At 43.8% G+C, this 20,330-nt stretch overlaps 1 protein-coding gene across 4 annotated transcripts in view; it reads right to left on the bottom strand.

The window, feature by feature from the left end:
- Positions 1-7,725: 7,725 nt before the first annotated feature.
- The window catches only part of dhfr (dihydrofolate reductase), a 28,220-nt gene continuing 15,615 nt past the window's right edge, over positions 7,726-20,330 (bottom strand). For all 4 annotated transcript variants that reach the window (XM_007899770.2, XM_007899767.2, XM_007899768.2 and 1 more), the window contains exons 5-6: positions 11,129-11,244; positions 7,726-8,070 (exon numbers count right to left, since the gene is read on the bottom strand). In XM_007899770.2, the coding sequence (XP_007897961.1) occupies positions 7,986-8,070; positions 11,129-11,244 (201 nt within the window). In that variant the 3' untranslated portion in view covers positions 7,726-7,985. The remainder of the gene's footprint in view (positions 8,071-11,128; positions 11,245-20,330) is intronic.

The raw sequence follows: 20,330 nt of genomic DNA, 5'->3' as shown, positions 1-20,330 counted from the left end.
AATTGAATGTTGGTAAATGGCTTTCCCCCTACTTTGACTCCTGCTGAAAGGTAGGAACAGTGTGTGAGGTTAGGATCTGGCTTGGCTGTGCTGACCTCCCATTGTAACCTAGCTTATTGATGTGTACTAGAAATAGCACTTGATAAAGTACCTGTGGCATAACTGAGTTGTATGGAGTCTAGGTGTAGTCATTAGACCTTGGCCCCGAGGAGAACTTGGGTTGGAACGAGTCAGCCTGGCTCAGTTGGAGTCATCTATGAGTCAGAAGGTTGTGGATCAAGCCCCACGTGGGCGTGAACTCATTGTACTGGTTGTCATACTAATGCAGTGCTTGGGGTGCACTGTGTAGTCACAGCGTGTTAAACCGAGGTTTGGTGGTTCAGATCCCACAACATTATTTGAAACAAGGAGGGAGTTTCTCCAGGTAGTTCTGGCCACCAATGCTCTAGATCAAAATTGGTCATTTACTTCATGGCTGTTTGTAGGACATTGCTGAGTAAATCAGCCGCCACATTTGCTTACAAAAAATACAGTCAATACACTTTACAGCAGAAATCCTGTAAGCATTTGATGACGCGATAAGGTGCTATATAAAATGGAAGAATTATCATTAAATCAACGTAATGTACCATTTAGTGTTTCCCTGCAGAAAACTCAGTTTACATTGTCAATTGGTCCTTTTGAGATCCTTCTGAACCTCACTGTGTTCTGTATGAAGAAAAAAGTTCTGGAGATGCATTTTCAGGAGCAGAAAGGAGCAAGGTAAGGAAGAGTGTGGGGAAGCATTCTGATGTTAGTTATAACGTTCGTAGATGTAATAAGATTACATTGATTCTAATCCACCATATCTGACCCTTATTAGAACTGGATCAAGTGACAAACATCTTGGATAGTCATGGTATTGTCCCTGATCTGAGCAGCCTGTTAAAGAGTCACCCTCTATGTGGAGAGGACCCACAACTCACAACTGCACTTTATTGAACCCACTCTTACTGAAGATAGCAAGCTTGAAGGATATCAGAGACTGCAAAATGTCTCTTGGTCTTAGCCTTGAGGCACTTTGAAACACTTTGATGTTATCAGTTCTGTACTAGATGCAACTATTATTCCCTGCATTTTTAAGTCATTTTTATTTCCACGGGTTTCTTTTAAGAAATGCAAGAAACCAGCTAACGCATTAAGATTGGAATTAAGAATTTTCTAAGAGGAGGTGGAGATGTACAGTGGATAGAGCTGGGAGCTCACTGGTTCAAAACTCAGTCAGTGCTGAATTTGTGGTGTCAATCATGGGAGACTGAATTGGCCCTGACTTTCCCAGTAGGGTTAAGGAACTAGGCACTATCTACAGAAGCCTCTGCCAGTACTGTGTGTGGTGTGTGGTAGCTGGGTGAGAAGATTTCAGGCTCTATTTTGACACCCTCTAAAGTCAAGTGGCCTTTTTGGCAGGTGGGGTGGGGTCAGCCAGGTGTCTGACATGTGCGGAAACCCATCACCATGCTTAAGAGTATCTAAACCAAACTGAGAGTTCCATGCATCCCACCTACACATAGAAATCCCAGTGATAGATTGTTGGAATGGAAAGTGCATTTTCTTCCTGAAGGGATGCATCCTGCTTACCTAATTCCGGAAAGTATTAGGCACAGGTTGTCAAGAGCCGAGGCTTGGGGAACGCCCCTCACTGCCAGGTGCCAGGGCCCACACAGTCACACATTGGCCAATTTGAGTGGGTTATTGGATTCCAACCAGTGCCTGTGGAACTGTACCTCAGCACAAAAAGACTAGGACCAGGAATTGGGAGGCACAAGCCAATTGGGAGAATAAATACAACAGGACACACTAAAATAAAAACAACTTGCACAATTTTAAATCTTAAGGCTATAAATATGAGAAATTCTAGTCCTTAGGAGAGCTTGTCTGCTTAGATAATGGAAAATATTTGCGTTAATGGAATTACAATATTTATGACTGTCATTAAAGAATTGCCCTCCGGTAATCAGTTAGTGAATGTTTATATTTGAATGTTTACAGTAAACAACAATAATAATCCTCGCATTAAAAATAGTGCTTTTCACATTGGGAAGACGTCTATAAAGATTTGAAGTGACGTGTGTATTTTGTAGGTGAACTTAGCAGCCAATTTGCGTTGAGCAATGTCTCACTAAATGGCCATGAAGAGAATGACCAATTTTATCATAGAATCATAGAATCCTATGGAAGGAGTCCATCGTGCCTGTTTGGGCTTTTTGAAAGAGCTATCCAATTAGTCCCACTCACTCGCTCTTTCCCCATAGCCTTGCAAATGTACTTTCCTCAAGTATATATCCAACTCCCTTTTGACCTTGGTCGGCACAGTACCCTTTATCTGGGGGATTGTTGGCCAGGATACCGGGAGAAACTCTTTCTCTTTTCGAATAGTGCCATGGGATCTTTAACATCCACCTGAACAGTTAGATGAAACCTTGGTTCAACATCTCATCTGAAGGACAACACCTCTGATAATGCAACACCCCCCCAGCACTGCAATGGAGTATTACCCTAGACTACAGGGCAACATAGGGCTTGAACCCACAACTTCCTGACTCAGAGGTGAAAGTGCTATTAACTGAACTGTCGAGTAAGCTGAAAAGCAAAATGGCTAAAAATACACAGTTCAAAGTAACATCATCCAGATCCCTCATGTTGTTTTACACGTTACATCTGTATGCAACTGCTAATAGAACTTCTATCCTGTTCGTTTACATATTCCTTTAATCTCCTAATACTCATAAATCTCAAAACAATTAACTACAGCACTCCCTCGACAGCAACAGAAATGTCTTTCTCAAAACCTGTCACTCACTCAACCGTTCTTTAAATCCCTCAATACCTAATTATTCTGAAATGACGGGTGAGAATTATACACACATGGAATCAGAAATCAGCATTAATTACATTGAACGTTCATAGTGTTGATCAGAAACGTACAAATGGGAATCCTGATATCATTTGGAACTAGGAAAAAATATTTGATTCAATAAAAGAATTTGTAATTTTAGAGTGCTTTATCACATCCAAAACAATTATTCACATCAGGCCTTTGAACTCACAATTTAGACTGACACGCCAATGGAGTGCTGGGGATGTGCTGTATTGTCGGAGATGCTCTCCTTTGGATGAGAAATGAACCCAAATTAACGTCTGCATGTTCAAGCAATTACAAATAGATCCCATGGCATTACTTGAAAAGAGAAGAGAGTTTCTCCAAATGTCCTGCCAACAATCCCCAAATAAAATTGATGATTCACTTCATAGCTGTTTGTGGGACACTACAGCGCACAAATTGGATGCTGAGTTTGCCTACAAATGCAGTCACTCTAATTCACAGTAAAATCCTGTGAAGCGCCTTGAGACGACCCAATAACAATGATGTCCCAAATGCAAGGATTACTTTATTATTATTACTCTCAGGTGTAGTGAGATTTCTTTTTGCAGATGAACACTGCTTGAGGTGAACGACAGATTAATCTGGAGCATTCTGCGAGCATCCTTCTCATTTTAAAAATGTCCTGTAGCTCAGTGGTTAGAGCACTCGCTTTGCAAGCGAGAGACCTGAGTTCAATTCCAGGCAGAGGGCGAAACCTTGGGCAAGTTTCCTTACTCCACACAGAGCCTAATAATAATCCCTCCAAAACCAAAACAATAATAAATTGGTCATTTTCAATCTACGACTGTTTGTGGGACATTGCTGTGCGCAATTGGCTGCCGCGTTCGCCCACAAATATACAGTCAATTCACTTTAGTGTGTTCTGTGAAGCGCTTTGGGACGTCCTCCCGACGTGAAAAGCGCTATATCAAATGCAAGGATTATTATTATAATGTGCCGCGAGATCTTTAATGTCAACATGAAAATAGGCAGAGATTGGGATCTCATTGTTCGAAGAGAGAGTGGAGTTTCTCTCTAGCTGTGTCTAGCTGTGTCCTGGCCAACAATCCCCCAAATGAAGTTGGTCAGTCGCTCCATGGATGTTGTGGAACACTGATGTGCGCAATTGTGCTGCTATTTGCCAACAAATACAGTCGCTCAACTTCACAGTAAATCCCGTGAAGCGCTTTGAGACGTCCTTCCGACGTGTTAAAGCTCTATAGCAAACGCAAGGATTTTTATTATTATCCAAAAGATATCTCAAAGCAGTGCTTCCTCAGTACTGCATGGAGTGCTAGTTTAGGCTGTGGAGTCCGTGCTTCGAAGTTTGAAACTGCAATCCAATGACTCAGAAGCAAGAGTGCTACACCGACTGAGCCAAACTGACACATATAAGACTGCAAGTGGGTTCTGACCATCATTTTATTCATAGCTAGCTATACCCGTTGCAGCTTTGCTTGCAACCAAATGATCCAATATGGAATGCAGATTGACACAGACAGACATTTTGTCTTTATCTTTATTCATCTGGGAGGCATCCTGTGGGAGGACTCCTTTTGGGAGGATTCAGAGGGAGAATCGTTTAATATATTTTCTCAGTCTCTCTCTCTGTCTCTCACTATCTCAGTGTCTCTTCTCTCTGTTTCTCTGTGTCTCTGAGTCTCTCTCTGTATTTCTCTCTCTCCCACAAAACACAGTCACTACACTTTAAAATATATTCTCTCTCAGTCTCTTTCTCTCGGTCTCTCTCTGTCTGTCCTACTTGGGAAGACTCTAGCTCCCATGATAACCAGAAAAAAGTGTCATACATTTGTTGCAGAACATAGATGTATCTCTCTGAACGGTGTGTGCTTTCCTCTGTTGCTATATAGTTGTAGAATACAATGCATACCTCATATTTTGGGGCTTAATTAAAGCATTTTTAATATAGCTCATCAACGATAGCCCATGACACTGCCAGATGCAAAACCTTTCTACGGTATAAATCATGTCTCTATGTCAATTTATTAGTATAAGATGAATGATGTGTGCTGATAAATCTTTAATATAATAGGGGGTAGTCTATTGAAGGTTTTTCTACTGCGCGTTATCAGTTAAATACTGACAGACCTTGAGGTGACAATTCTCAGTTGCGTAACAGTAAAACCTTATTTTCCTTGAACGCTAGAAAGAGATGTAACAATGTCTGCAGTGGCAGAGGATATTAATCATAATTCGTGCATTTGACAGTGCCTTAGTACATTGTTGAAATGTCTCGAAGCACCTAACAGGATTTTACCGTAAAGTGCAGTGATTTGTAGGCGAACAAAGCAGTCAATTTGTGCACAGCAATGTCCTCTACTCTAGCAATGCAATTGTATCCCCTTCTCTTTTTGAATAGTGCTGGGAATCTTTAATGTCCATCTGAACAGGCAGACATGACTCTAGTTTAACATTTTATCCATCTCTGACAATACAGGGACCCCCACCCCAAGCACTGTATCTGTCAGCCTAGACTATGAGCACAAATTCCCAATGTGGGGCTTGAACCCACAAGAGTGCTTTCATCTGAGCCAGGCTGACACTGTGCTGTTCGTCTCATTCTTGTTTTTGGTTTTTGACGAACGACCAGAAAATCTAGGATTAAATATTAACACATCAAATTCAAAATGATCATCAATAGAAGCTGCCCACTCTGTTGACTGATGTCATTGATGCCTATACTATTTGGTTGCTAAGAGAAGCTGCTTTTCAGTCTATTGCAGATTTTAATGGCAGTAGAACTGTTGGGGAGTTCTGCTGGTTAGTATTGCTCAATAACTGGCATTTGCATGAGTCATTCTTAAACAGCTTACATCCTTCTACATTCAAAGACCACGAAGAAATTGGCGTGTTTGATAGCACCTGTTTATTAAACAAACGTCTGAGTAACTGTTAAACCTAATTATCATGGATCTTTTCCTTGTATTGAATCACAGGAGTGGCTTTGAAATTGGGGGCACTTTTCATGTCGATCGCACACGCATGAAATCATGACATAAAATCATGACATCTTTACATAAAAGTACAACATTTTCCTTGTACACGACTCAGTATCAGAACCTGATTATCAGCCGAATGAAAAACTATACATATGAAATAGCTCGTGATTCTTGTCATCTGTCCTACACTCCTGTAGATGATTGGAATAACACACACAAGCAGAAACTAAATGAATTTCCTTGCAATCTGATATAGCCTTCCATGCCAGATCATCTCACTGTGTTACACAGGTTCTACTATAAAGTGTAGTGCCTGTGTATTTTGTAGGTGAATACAGCAGTCAATTTGCATAGAGTAATGTGACATGTCCCACAGCCAGCCAGTCCAAATGTCCACCCATCGTTTCCATTTCTTTCCATTACAGCATTAAATTATCTATGATTCCAATAATGATAATCCTTGATATAATGCCTATAATGTTGAAACATCTCAAAGCAATTCACAGGTAATTGCTATCACTGTAATGGCTGTGTATTAGTAGGTAAACATGACAGCCATTTTGTACACAATGACCCACAAAAGGCCACGAAGAAAATCAACAATTTGATCTGGAGGATTGTTGGTCAGTTCACTGGAAGAAACTCTGAACAGGCAGACAGGCCCTTGGTTTAATTCTCATTTGAGGAATGGCACCTCTAGCAATGTACTACTCACCTTGCTCTGCACTTATCCCTGCAGCCACCACACTCCATTCCATCTTACTTCAATCTGATAGATTTCTGGCCTACATTTGATATAATAATAATAATTCTTGCATTTGATAAAGCGCTTTTCACGTCTTCTAGACATCTCAAAGAATATACTGTAAAGTGAATTGACTGTATATTTGTGGGCAAAACGCTGCAGCCAATTGCGCACAGCAGTGTCCCACAAACAGTCGTGGATTGAAGTGACCAATTTTATTGTTGATTTTTCTTTCTTGAGGGATTATTATCAGGCGTGTGGAGTAAGGAAACTTGCCCAAGCTTTCGCCCTGCTGGGAATCGAACCCAAGTCTCTCGCTTGCGAGGTGAGTGCTCTAACCACTGAGCTACAGGGCTCAACAAATAGCGCCTTACTGCACCGTTGAGATGTCTCAAAGTGCATCACAGGATATATTATAAAGTGGTGGGACTAGGTGCAAGCAACCTTGATTCATACATGCGGGAATAGAGGGGTAGAGGAATGAAGAATAGAAAGGATGTATGGAATATAAGCACCAGCACAGAGTAAAAAGCTGGTTTCCGTGCTGTATCACTCTATGGAAATGACACAGACGTGGAGAAGGTCTGCCTCTGAATCCTCAGTCATTACTGCCTGCACATGAAGGTTTAGGAGTCCACCCATCTACTTTTATGAATTCTGTAATGCTGCAGTAAAGACCTGCTGGAACCCTGCAGCTGATATGAATTTACAGCCTGTAACTTTTAAGAATGAAACAAATCACTCAAACTTCTGCGACACCTGTCAGTCTTCTCGTGTGGAAATCTGCAGGCCAGCCCTGACAATAACAGCTACGTTTCCAGTTAAAATACAGAAGCTCTCTCGGGAATGATTCAAGATTGAGATATTTCAACCACATCAATCCTTTTCCACTAATGGATCTTAGCTTAATGGCCTAAATTACATAAGATGTATTTTTGTTAATGCAAAATCATTACTATGTTTGAGCTACACCTATGAACAAAAATAACATTCATTGCCTGTGTATTTAAACCCACATTGGGTGAGTGTTTAAAATTATATACACACTCCATTTGCGGACTCCAATGTGATTGAGACTGAGCTGAACAAAGAAATCAGTAGTCAGATCACCACACATATTTTATGCAGCAAATGCTCTGTATTATTTGCCATTATTCCTCAGGCTGACACTGAAACAACAACAATAACTTGAATTTATAGAGCCCCCTTCACGTAGGATAGTGTCTTAGAACACTTCACAAATATCCTTATATATACATTTTTTTAAAAAAATCTACAAATCAGGTCTGGTGTAATTAATTTAAGAATCACACAAACATTGTCCAAACTCATGAAGATGTGTAAACTGATCAGTGACTGACTCTGGAATCCCCTTGGGTTATTCTTTGGTGATTCTCTCGTAGACTTCAAATTTATACTGAATACCATTCTCTTCATGAACACCGTCATCAATAGCAGGGAACCTGTGTACAAACACAAGACAATTCAATTCCATCTGATCCTGTACACTCATTTTGGAGTTTTACAATTTTTTTTTGGTCAGTTATCTGACACATGCGAAAACTCATAAGAGTATCTAAACCAAACTGATATTTCCATGCTTTCCTACTACACGTGGAAATTCCAGATATTTATTGGAATGGAATCCGCACTCTCTCCCTGGAGGGACCCATCCTGCTTACCTGATTCCGGAGAGTATTGGGCGTAGGTTGGCAAGAGCCAAGGCTTGGGGACCCCAGAGTGTGCGTTGGGGTAACTGCTAGAGACTAACCAGCTAAAAGTCGAGTCCTGTAGCTCAGTGGTTAGAGCACTCGCTTTGCAAGCGAGAGACCTGAGTTCAATTCCAGGCAGGTCAGGGCAAAACCTTGGGCAAGTTTCCTTACTCCACACGCCTAATAATAATCCCTCCAAAACCAAAAACAATAAATTGGTCATTTTCAATCTACAATTGTTTGTGGGACATTGCTATGCGCAATTGGCTGCCGGGTTCGCTCACAAATATACAGTCAATTCACTTTACAGTGTGTTCTGTGAAGCGCTTTGGGACGTCCTCCCGACGTGAAAAGCGCTATATCAAATGCAAGGAGTATTATTATTATTATTAAAACCACATAGAAACCACCCTGCATTATATGTCTGCTCTCTCTAGAAACTTGATTACTTCTTTCAAGTGGGCTTTCTCATTACAATAAAACCAGTCTATGCCTCACACGATCTGCTAAATCATGGGAATCCTGGCCAAAAATCCTCCAGATAAGTTGATCATTCACCTCATGGCTGTTCAAGGAATCTTAGTTTGCAAAATGTTTCCCTATAAATTTGATCATCATGATATAATTTACATTTATATAGTGTCTTACACATCGGGAGGATGTCAGTCTCAAAGTGCTTCACACATCTGACTGTGCACCTAAGCTTAGGGGAAGTTGGATGAGGAGGGAGAGGAAGGGAGAGACAAAGATGACCCCAAAGTGGTCGAAAGCAAGTGTGGTCGAAAAATAGGTCTTACAATTGACAGTAATTACCTGAAGCATGCTTTGAGATATTGAAGTTGCAACAACAAGCTGCTATAAAATGCAAGTTCTTTCTTTGTAGTCAAAAATGATAATACTAATGGCATTTTAATTATAAATAATGATACCTGCTTAAGACAAAATTTCTCCATGGTTATTCATATGGTTATTCAAAGTAGCTACATGTAGAGCAGAACAGCCTTTTTGCACATCAGAAGATTTGCTACACTAGTGAACAGAGGAGAGCAACCGACAGTCATTTCTAACATTCTATCTCAGTGCTTATTTCCTTGGGATGGGAGGTACGTGGGGTCTTCATAAGCTGAACTGGCTCTAAGGTGACATGTTTGGTGATGGAATGAAGGAATCGAACCAGCCCTCTGTGGCGGTCTCAGTAGTCCAGATCCTGAGGTGGGTCCACAGCATTCCAGGGCGCTGTTGATGACAGCAGTCAGCCTGGCTCATCAGCAGGACTTGGAAGAGCAGACCAGTCTCTAGGGGCAGGAAATCCTCCCACTCAGCTCCTGTTAACCCAGCGCCTTGGGACGTCCTCCTGACGTGAAAGGCGCTATACAAATGTAATTTGATGTTGTTGCAAGCCAAAGCCCAGTGGGTAGGGTAGTCCTGGCTGGACAAGCAGCAGGAAGTGTCCTGAATGGCAAGCTATGTGGTTTTAGCTGGATAGACACATCGCAGACAAGTCGTTGACGCAGTACCCCTTACCAACTTGCTTCTAATACTTTATGGAATTAGATAAGCAGGATGGGTCCCTCCAGGGAGAGTGCCCATTCCATTCCAATAAATATCTCTGGAATTTCCACGTCTAGGTGGGATGCATGGAATTCCCAGTTTGGTTGGATCCTCTTTAGCACGTTGATAAGTTTCCGCATGTGTCAGACACCCGGCTGAACTTATCTAAATCAATCTCAGGCAACAAGGTATTGCTCTCAAAATCCTGATGGATTCAGGTCATGAAGATCCGGTGTTGCTCTGGGCAACCAGCCACAAAAAGAGCTTTGAGGGATTAAATGATTTTATTTCAAATAACTTGATAACTTGTACAGCAATATTTCACACTATTCATCTCAAAGAGAATACAAAAAGCACTTGTATCCCTCCCAAACTTCCGGATATAAGAAAAGGGGAGAGAATATATTGTCACACCCAACTGGTGCAAATGAAAATTTCTCGTTTCATCGGACCAGTTCTCTGTGTTTTTAGAAAGAGGAGAAGGCCATTTGGTTTATCTATAGGCTGTTTTGTCAGTTCCTAACCTCAGCTAACATATCTTCTCACCTCTGTTCTGTACTTTAAGTCCAAGGGTTTTGTGAGCCTTCACACATTAATTCTCCCAAGAGACTCTTCCTCCGCATTCCTTTTTAAGTGCTTAGTCATCTTGTCCTTGGAGTGCTCATGTGCGCAACGTGAGCCCCGGTTCATTTTAATGAGAAAACGCACTTGAAAGAAGCAAGCAAATTGCTAAAGGTAGCAGGAGGGGAGCAGAGGGTGGTTGTGCATATTGTAAGACAATAAACAGGGATTGTACTGCAGTGATGCCTGGGTACGCTCTCTCAAACCCACAGAGATGTATTCACCTACAAAGTATACAGTCACTACGCTTTCTAGTAAATCTTTTGAAGTGCTTTGAGACGTCCTCCCAATGTGAAAGGCGCTATATTAAGTGCAAGGATTATTATTAATAATATTATTACACAGATTTTTACTGGGAAGCCCACAATTGTGCAAGATCACAAGCAAGGCTTTATTCTCCCCAATCCTTTAATGCTATTTCCTCCCCTTCCACGTCTTCTCTCCCACCCCATACATTACACCCTTGTCTCCACATATCGCAATATCTCAATAGTTGGTGAGATTGGAGATTCTAGTCCCAACTGCTTATCATACATTGAGGGGGATAAGAAACCCGTAATTAACTGTAAATAGGACATTTGCACCATTTCACAAACAGAATTAGATTATTATGATCTTTTGCCACAGAGTTACTTACTTGGGAAGATGTCTGAACTTATTTAAATCAATCTCTGGTAAAAAGGTATCGCTCTCAAAATCCTGAAGGATCCGGGTCACAAAGATCCGGTGTTGGGCTGGGTTTTCCATGGCCTCCTGGAGGAAAATACAGAGAAAACAAATTAGAATAAATAGGGGTGGTGGGGTTCCCAAAATGCGATATTTCTAATTGCAGCTGCCACTGATAACCAGATGCATGTCTTGCTAGGAACTCCTTTCTGGCAGATCTTAACTACTCCCAGTTACCAGAATTATTGCATTGGTGTACATATGTACATCAATGATGTCCGTCTGTCCTTTAAATCTTCACGAAACACCTGCCAATTCGATCATGCCTATAGTCACCCAAAAAATACAGTAAATTCACTTTACAGAGTATTCTGTGAAGCACTTTGAGACATCTCAATGATGTGATAAGGCGTTATATCAAATGCGAGGATTATTATTATTAAGTTCATTTCCTCTTTCTCCCTTGCCCAGTCGGTATCCATCACCATCACTGTAAAGCGCTCTAAGACTTTATCTGACATGAAGGGTGCTATACAAATATAAGTTGGTATCAAGACTGAAAGGAGTTGCTATTTGTGACTCCTGCTTGAGTCTGAATTCCAAATACAGGATTTTAGACCCCTAGAGGGGGAAAAAAAACTCCAAGAAAGCCCAATAAGTCCATCTCTTTTTGATAGTTCTGAAGCTTGGCCATCTGTACAGCACACAATCCCTTCTCTCTCCAGAAACAGATTTAAGATGCCCATTTCCACAGACAGACAGTAAATTTAGTGACCTTGTGTGGTCTCATAATGGAATTTCATTTCCCCAGTGTCCATAGAACCCATTTACACGAGTAGACATCATATTCTTTCAGAATGGGAAATCTCCATTAGAAAGACATAACAAAAATGTTACTAATCATTTGCAAAGTTGAAAGTTGTTGTTAAAAATACTGCCCAATATCTAGTGCTACAATGAGTAACACAACCAACACCAAACATGAAGCTATTTGTCAGTGCTGAATATCAGCAGAGGTAAATGACACAGTAACAAATAGAGGGCCTGGAATTAATGTTTGTTGTGTTAATGATGGAATGTAGAGAATAAAGTAACAAAACTTCTCTTAAAATCCCGGTGAAATTTCATAAGCCTATTTTGTGGCCTAACAATGTCCACTTAATCACTGTAAAAACCTGAATTGGACATTGTTATTGGCTGAGGTTCAGAGCACAGTTAGTTTACTCTTTAAATTTCACTATTTTGAGACTGTTTTAAGACCACTGTTGATTTGAGGCTGGGACTTGTTGGTATAAGTATGCTTCTGGCTGCTGTAGAAGAGACCAAAATGGAATAAGTTTCAGCTATTTCTCCTTTCACCTATAAATATCTGTGTCTTAGGCAATGGCAGGTTCGGTGTCCAGTTTCTAACTCATTTCTTAACAGACCTTCCTCTGCCCAGATATCTTTTTGCACAAAGGGATAGGTTTGGAGGAGTCACACCTAACAGGCCTGTGAGCTACCGATAATAAAGGTTCTGAATGTAAGAAATTACAATTTACTGTATATTGGACACAAGTTTAGATTTGCTAGGCCATGAAAGTCTTGTTATTCTTTATTCAAACTTTTCCATAGAAATCATTTTTAAGAAAACCTTTCAGACAAGCCAAGGCCGTCTGCTTTCAGGCAAAACCTCTGTTTCGACACAAAAACAGCTCTTTGAAATGCCTGAGGAACAAACCTCACAAATCGTATTTCTGTGATAAGGCAATATATCAAATGTAAGGTTTATTATTATTATTATTTCTTGAATGTGATGTCTTGAACATTAGAAAGGATATTTGGATCTCATGAGTCAGTGAAATGTTTTCTTCATGTGTGGTGTCATTTGGTGGCTAACGGCTATGTCCCTGAGGTCTATGCCACATGCTGTACTTACTGAACCGCTCTGAGTGTAACCCAGCATTCTTGCGATGATCAACATTTAGATTCTGAGGATCTCAACTTTCCCCCAGGAACTGACTTTACGTTTGCTGATCTTACAACCCCAACAGGTCTGCCTGAGCTGTGGTGCCTGGAATTGTTCCTTCCTTCTCAATTACTCCGATGGCACTGCTGAGTGCTCAAAGCAACTTCCCAACTCACAGAGGTAGATGGCCACATTCAACAATGGCGCTGAAATGTGCATTCTTCTGTTGAAATGTCGAAGAGCAACAGGTTGAAGGCGGAATTGCTTCATGACTTGCATTGAAAGGTAGTAGCATTGCCTAAAACATTTTCCCTCGGCTTTTCCTACATGACGTTAATGTCCACCTTCAAACAACTGTTACAGAGCAACAATGTCGAGCAGTGATACAGTAACAATGCTGGGCAGTGGCACAGTAACAATGCTGGGCAGTAATACAGTAACAATGCTGGGCAGTGCCACAGTAACAATGCTGAGCAGTGCCACAGTAACAATGCCAGACATGGCAGTGATACAGTAACAACACCAGAGATGGCAGTGCCACAGTAACAATGCCAGACATGGCAGTGACACAGTAGCAATGCCAGGGATGGCAGTGATACAGTAACAATGCCAGGGATGGCAGTGCCACAGTAACAATGCTGGACAGTGCCACAGTAACAACACCAGAGATGGCAGTGACACAGTAGCAATGTCAGGGATGGCAGTGCCACAGTAACAATGCCAGAGATGGCAGTGACACAGTAGCAATGCCAGGGATGGCAGTGATACAGGAACAATGCCAGGGATGGCAGTGACACAGTAACAATGCCAGGGATGGCAGTGATACAGTAACAACGCCAGGGATGGCAGTGACACAGTAGCAATGCCAGGGATGGCAGTGATACAGTAACAATGCCAGGGATGGCAGTGATACAGTAACAATGCCAGGGATGGCAGTGATACAGTAACAACGCCAGGGATGGCAGTGATACACTAACAATGCCAGGGATGGCAGTGATACAGTAACAACGCCAGGGATGGCAGTGACACAGTAACAATGCCAGGGATGGCAGTGACACAGTAACAATGCCAGGGATGGCAGTGACACAGTAACAATGCCAGGGATGGCAGTGATACAGTAACAATGCCAGGGATGGCAGTGACACAGTAACAATGCCAGAGATGGCAGTGACACAGTAACAATGCTGGACAGTGCCACAGTAACAACACCAGGGATGGCAGTGACACAGTAGCAATGCCAGGGATGGCAGTGACACAGTAGCAATGCCAGGGATGGCAGTGACACAGTAACAATGCCAGGGATGGCAGTGACACAGTAGCAATGTCAGGGATGGCAGTGCCACAGTAACAATGCCAGAGATGGCAGTGACACAGTAGCAATGCCAGGGATGGCAGTGACACAGTAGCAATGCCAGGGATGGCAGTGATACAGTAACAATGCCATGGATGGCAGTGATACAGTAACAATGCCAGGGATGGCAGTGACACAGTAGCAATGCCAGGGATGGCAGTGACACAGTAGCAATGCCAGGGATGGCAGTGACACAGTAGCAATGCCAGGGATGGCAGTGACACAGTAGCAATGCCAGGCGGGGGCAGTGATACAGTAACAATGCCAGGGATGGCAGTGATACAACAACAACAACAACAACAAGATTCCATTTATAAAGCGCCTTTCACGTCAGGAGGACGTCCCAAGGCGCTGCACAGTTGGGTCATGACCCGAGCAGGGGGGAAATGGTCAGGGTGAGGGGAGGGAAGGGAGGGAGCGAGGAGGGGGAAATGGTCAGGGTGAGGGGAGGGAAGGGAGGGAGCGAGGAGGGGGAAGAGAGTCGAGAGGGGAGCTGAAGGCACGGTCAAAGAGAAAGGTTTTGAGACCGGCCTTGAAGGAGGAAAGGGAGGAGGCGGCGAAGGCACTGGGGGATGGAGTTCCAGAGCCTGGGGCTGAGAGGCTGAAGGCCCGACCACCGATGGTAGGGCGGTTGGGGCGGGGGACGTGGAGCAGACCGGAGCCAGAGGAACGGAGGGTACGGGCAGGTAGGTAGGGGGATAGTAGGTTGGAGAGGTAGGAGGGAGCAAGGCCGTGAATGGCCTTGTAGGTGAGGATGAGGATCTTGAAATCAATCCTCTGGGGGATGGGGAGCCAGTGGAGGCGAGCGAGGGTGGGAGTGATGTGGTCCCGAAGCCTGGTGCGGGACAGTACACGAGCTGCAGAGTTCTGAATGACCTGCAGCTTGTGGAGGGAGGTGGCGGGAAGGCCGGCGAGGAGAGAGTTCCCATAGTCCAGCCTTGAGGTGACAAAGGCGTGAACCAGGGTTTCAGCAGCGTGAGGGGTGAGGTAGTGCCGTAGTCTGGCGATGTTCCGGAGGTGATGGAAGGCGGTGCCAGTTGTGGTGCGGATGTGAGGGAGAAAGGACAGCTCAGGGTCGAACAAAACGCCGAGGTTCCTGACTGGCTTTGAGAGGTGGAGAGTGCAGCCTTGGATGCTGATGGTGTCAGCGCCTGAGGTGCGGAGGCGCTGACGTGAGCCAATCAGGAGGGCCTCGGTTTTTCGCACGTTGAGCTGAAGAAAGTTGTCTCTCGTCCAGGACTCGATGTCGGACAGGCAGCTGTCAGGACATCGGTGGTCGTGGAGTTGAGAGTAGAGGAGGAAAGGTAGAGTTGGGTGTCATCCGCATACATGTGGAAGTTAACTCCATGTCTGCGGATGATGTCACCAAGGGGGAGCATATAGAGGGTGAAGAGGAGGGGACCGAGGACAGAGCCCTGAGGGACACCACATGAGACAGTGCGGGGGGTGGAGGAGAAGCCATTCGTCGAGACAAAGTGAAGACGGTGAGAAAGGTACGACCTAAACCACTCAAGGACAGTGCCTTGAAGGTTGAGGTGGGAGGACAAGCGGTGGAGTAGGATAGCGTGGTCGACCGTATCGAATGCTGCCGATAGGTCGAGGAGGACGAGGAGGCAGAGGGAGCCCTGGTCACAGATGGTCAGGATATCATTGGTGACCTTGACCAGGGCAGTTTCTGTGCTATGGGCAGCACGGAAACCTGACTGAAGGGGTTCGAAAAGAGAATGGGTGGAAAGGAAAGAGCGCAGTTGGGAGGCGACAACTCTTTCCAAGACCTTGGAGAGAAAGGGGAGGTTGGAGATGGGCCGGTAGCTTGATAGCTTGATACAGTAACAACACCAGAGATGGCAGTGACACAGTAGCAATGCTAGGGATGGCAGTGCCACAGTAACAATGCCAGAGATGGCAGTGACACAGTAACAATGCCAGGGATGGCAGTGACACAGTAGCAATGCCAGGGATGGCAGTGACACCGTAACAATGCCAGGGATGGCAGTGATACAGTAACAACGCCAGGGATGGCAGTGATACAGTAACAACGCCAGGGATGGCAGTGATACAGTAACAAAGCCAGGGATGGCAGTGATACAGTAACAACGCCAGGGATGGCAGTGATACAGTAACAATGCCAGGGATGGCAGTGATACAGTAACAATGCCAGGGATGGCAGTGATACAGTAACAATGCAGGATGGCAGTGATACAGTAACAATGCCAGGGATGGCAGTGATACAGTAACAATGCCAGGGATGGCAGTGATACAGTAACAACGCCAGGGATGGCAGTGATACAGTAACAATGCCAGGGATGGCAGTGACACAGGAACAATGCCAGAGATGGCAGTGACACAGTAACAATGCCAGAGATGGCAGTGACACAGTAACAATGCCAGGGATGGCAGTGATACAGTAACAACACCAGAGATGGCAGTGACACAGTAACAATGCCAGGGATGGCAGTGCCACAGTAACAATGCTGGACAGTGCCACAGTAACAATGCCAGGGATGGCAGTGACACAGTAACAATGCCAGGGATGGCAGTGATACAGTAACTATGTCAGGGATGGCAGTGACACAGTAACAATGCCAGGGATGGCAGTGATACAGTAACAATGCCAGGGATGGCAGTGATACAGTAACAATGCCAGGGATGGCAGTGATACAGTAACAATGCCAGGGATGGCAGTGATACAGTAACAATGCCAGGGATGGCAGTGATACAGTAACAATGCCAGGGATGGCAGTGATACAGTAACAATGCCAGGGATGGCAGTGATACAGTAACAATGCCAGGCGGGGGCAGTGCAACAAAAGTAATTGAATATTTGCTACTTTTAAAGCCTTTGGCTCTGATTCCCAAGTTGGCACACTTCGCTTCTTTCAAACAAATAGAAGTATTTTAATATTTACACCCACTCAAATTCATGTACCTTAACCTGGTTTTCCCACTGTTTTAAATTTATAGAGAATGTCAAATCAACAGACTGGTTCATTCAGCTCGTCTTTATTTGTTCTCCTCCCAAGGAATTAACAGCAGCCAGGTTTAGATCTGCCAACAAACCTGAACCAATTCCTATTCTCCCTGACTTATCAATCAATTTACTCACAAAACCAACAACTTGCATTTATATAGCGCTCTTCATGCAGGATAGCGCCCAAGACCCCAAGCCTGGGGGGCGGGGAGAGGGGCGAGATTGTAAAAAAAAGCATGATCAAAGGTCTTTAGGCAGGATTTGAAGGTGCGGAGGGAGGGGATAAGGTGGAGTGTCTGAGGGAGAGAGTTCCAGAGCTTCAGGGCATAGTGGATCCGTTCAGTAATCGGGAGCCAGTGGAGCCTGGCAAGGACTGATGTGACGGGGAACCAGAGGAAACGTTCTAAAAAACACGGTGAAACATTTTAACGACTATCCACAGACCATGAATTTTCCCCACACGATCAAGAAATTCATTCTCCAGGTTTCTTTTCCCATTGTCTTTCTCTTTTAAGTCAGTTTCTGTGAGATCCTTTCCTTGCAAAGGATGAGCTTCAGTACCCACTGTGCCTCTCCCTGATGTATCACACAGATTGAGCATTCAATGGACTGGGTGACTGCTGGCACAAGCCCAGATCCCAGCACTCCATGGCACACAGAGTACTGAGATCCCATCGGTTCACTCTTTCCACAGCAAAGCATTGTTCAGTGCTTAGTCACTTACATCATTTGTCACCTCACTGTAATATCAATGACATCGGAACTATGACTCAGACCACGAAAACTTGCAATCACTTAAAACAGGATCAAAGCAGAGACCTTAAATGATCTCTTTCTGATTTTTAGTCCTCCCTACCTACCTTTCCACCATCGTACTCCACTCCTCTCTTGAGCACTGAAACTCTAGTCAGTAGTTAATAATAATAATAATACTTGCATTTGATATAGCACTTTTCACGTGGGGAGGACGTCCCAAAGAGCTTCACAGAACACACTGTAAAGTGAATTGACTGTATATTTTGTGGGCGAACGCGGCAGCCAATTGCACACAGCAATGTCCCACAAACAGTCGTAGATTGAAAATGACCAATTTTATTATTGTTTTGGGTTTTGAGGGATTATTATTAGGCGTGTGGAGTAAGGAAACTTGCCCAAGGTTTCGCCCTGCCTGGAATTGAACTCAGGTCTCTCACTTGAGCTACAGGACTCCACATGAAACTGCTAACTTGCTGTTAGAAACGGGGAGGAGAAATCACATATATAAAGCATTCCACTGAGCCAGGCTGCTGCCAAATGGTTGTGAGAAGTAGAATGCACTACCCCTAAATGCTATAATTGCAGAACCAATTGGGATGTTTAAAAGTGAAATAGGAAGATAGACAATTTATACAATATATGGTTTGGGACACAACATGTCAAGCAACTGCCAGGATGGTGGAAAGCAAACTGGGTGGACCTTGGTCTTCTTTCGCTTAAGAAGTTCTTATGTTCTAATGACGTGAAGTAAGGGATATGGAGAAAGAACAGGGAATTGCAATATCTGCCATGATCTAATACACTGGCAGAACAGCTAGATGGGTTAAATGCATTCCTACGTTTCTAACTCTTCACACTCAGAATCAACTTGGTTGCTTGCCTCCATATCCTCTCAAAGCCAATAAAATGCATTGCATTGCCTTCTCCAACTGAAAGCAGCAAGTGAATTTTGATCAAGATTTACATCAGAGAACCAGAGGTTGATGGGGTAAACAGGAGATGAATGGCAAGTTAACTCTGAATATTACATTTCATTCCCCACGCTCAAAAAATATTGGTGCAGGTTTAAAAGCTGCATTTTCTCAAACATTTATTTTTGTCGAAGTCTGGATTATTCCACAGCGAATTCTGGAGCAGCTTTGATACCAGCATTTTAAGATATTAACGAATAAACAGCTTGGAAATCAATGCTTCATTACACTGAGAGTCAGCAAGACAGAAGCAGCAAGAGACCAGCTCAAGAAAACACAATCTGGTTGGCTGAGTTGCTGATACTCTTAACGCTCGAGTCAGAAGGTGGTGGGTTCAAGCCCATTTCTGGATATTGAGCTCATATGGTCTAAACTGCCATCTATCCCAATGCTGTCCTTTGGATGAGGTGTTAAATTGAAGTCCTGTTCAGGTGGATGTTAAAGATCCCATGGCACTATTCAAAAGAGAAGGGAATTTCTCCCAGTCCTGGGCAACAGCCCTCCCCAGATAAAATTGCTCCTTTACTTCTTGGTTATTTTGGGAGATTGCTTTGCGCAAATTGGCTTCTACGTTCGTCTACAAATTACACAACAACAACTTGCATTTATATAGAGCCTCTCACACAGGGTAGCGGGACCATAAGCATGACCAAAAAGGAAGGTTCTCAGGTGGGATTTAAAAGTGGGGATGGAGGGGGCAAGGAGCAGGGATTGAGGAAGAGAGATTCAGAGCTCCGACGCACTGTGGCTGAAAGCACAGCCACTGATGGTGGAGCGGAGGTGGGGGCGAGGCAGAACAGGAGGCCAGAGCCAGCTGAGCAGAGGCAGCGGTTGGTGGAGTGGGGGGGTAAGCAAATTAGATAGGTAGGGAGGTGCGAGAGCAAGAAGGGATTTGAAAATGAGTGAGAGGATCTTGAAACTACATTTAATAGTATATCTACAACAACAAGATTACATTTGTATAGCGCCTTTCACGTCGGGAGGATGTCCCAAGGTGCTGGACAGTGTACAGCATTTCAGACTCGAGCTGGGGTTGGGGGGGGAAGGGAAAGGGGGATGACTGATGGCATAGTCAAAGAGGAGGGTTTCGAGGTGGGACTTGAAGGAGGCTAAGGAGGGGGTGAGGCGGAGTGATTGGGGGATGGAATTCCAGAGGTTGGGGGCAGAGTGGCTGAA

Source organism: Callorhinchus milii, unplaced genomic scaffold, assembly GCF_018977255.1.
Source record: "Callorhinchus milii isolate IMCB2004 unplaced genomic scaffold, IMCB_Cmil_1.0 Scaffold1, whole genome shotgun sequence".
NCBI lineage: Eukaryota > Metazoa > Chordata > Chondrichthyes > Chimaeriformes > Callorhinchidae > Callorhinchus > Callorhinchus milii.
Note: the sequence above shows the minus strand (reverse complement) of the source record. Positions and strands in the feature narration are given on the sequence as shown.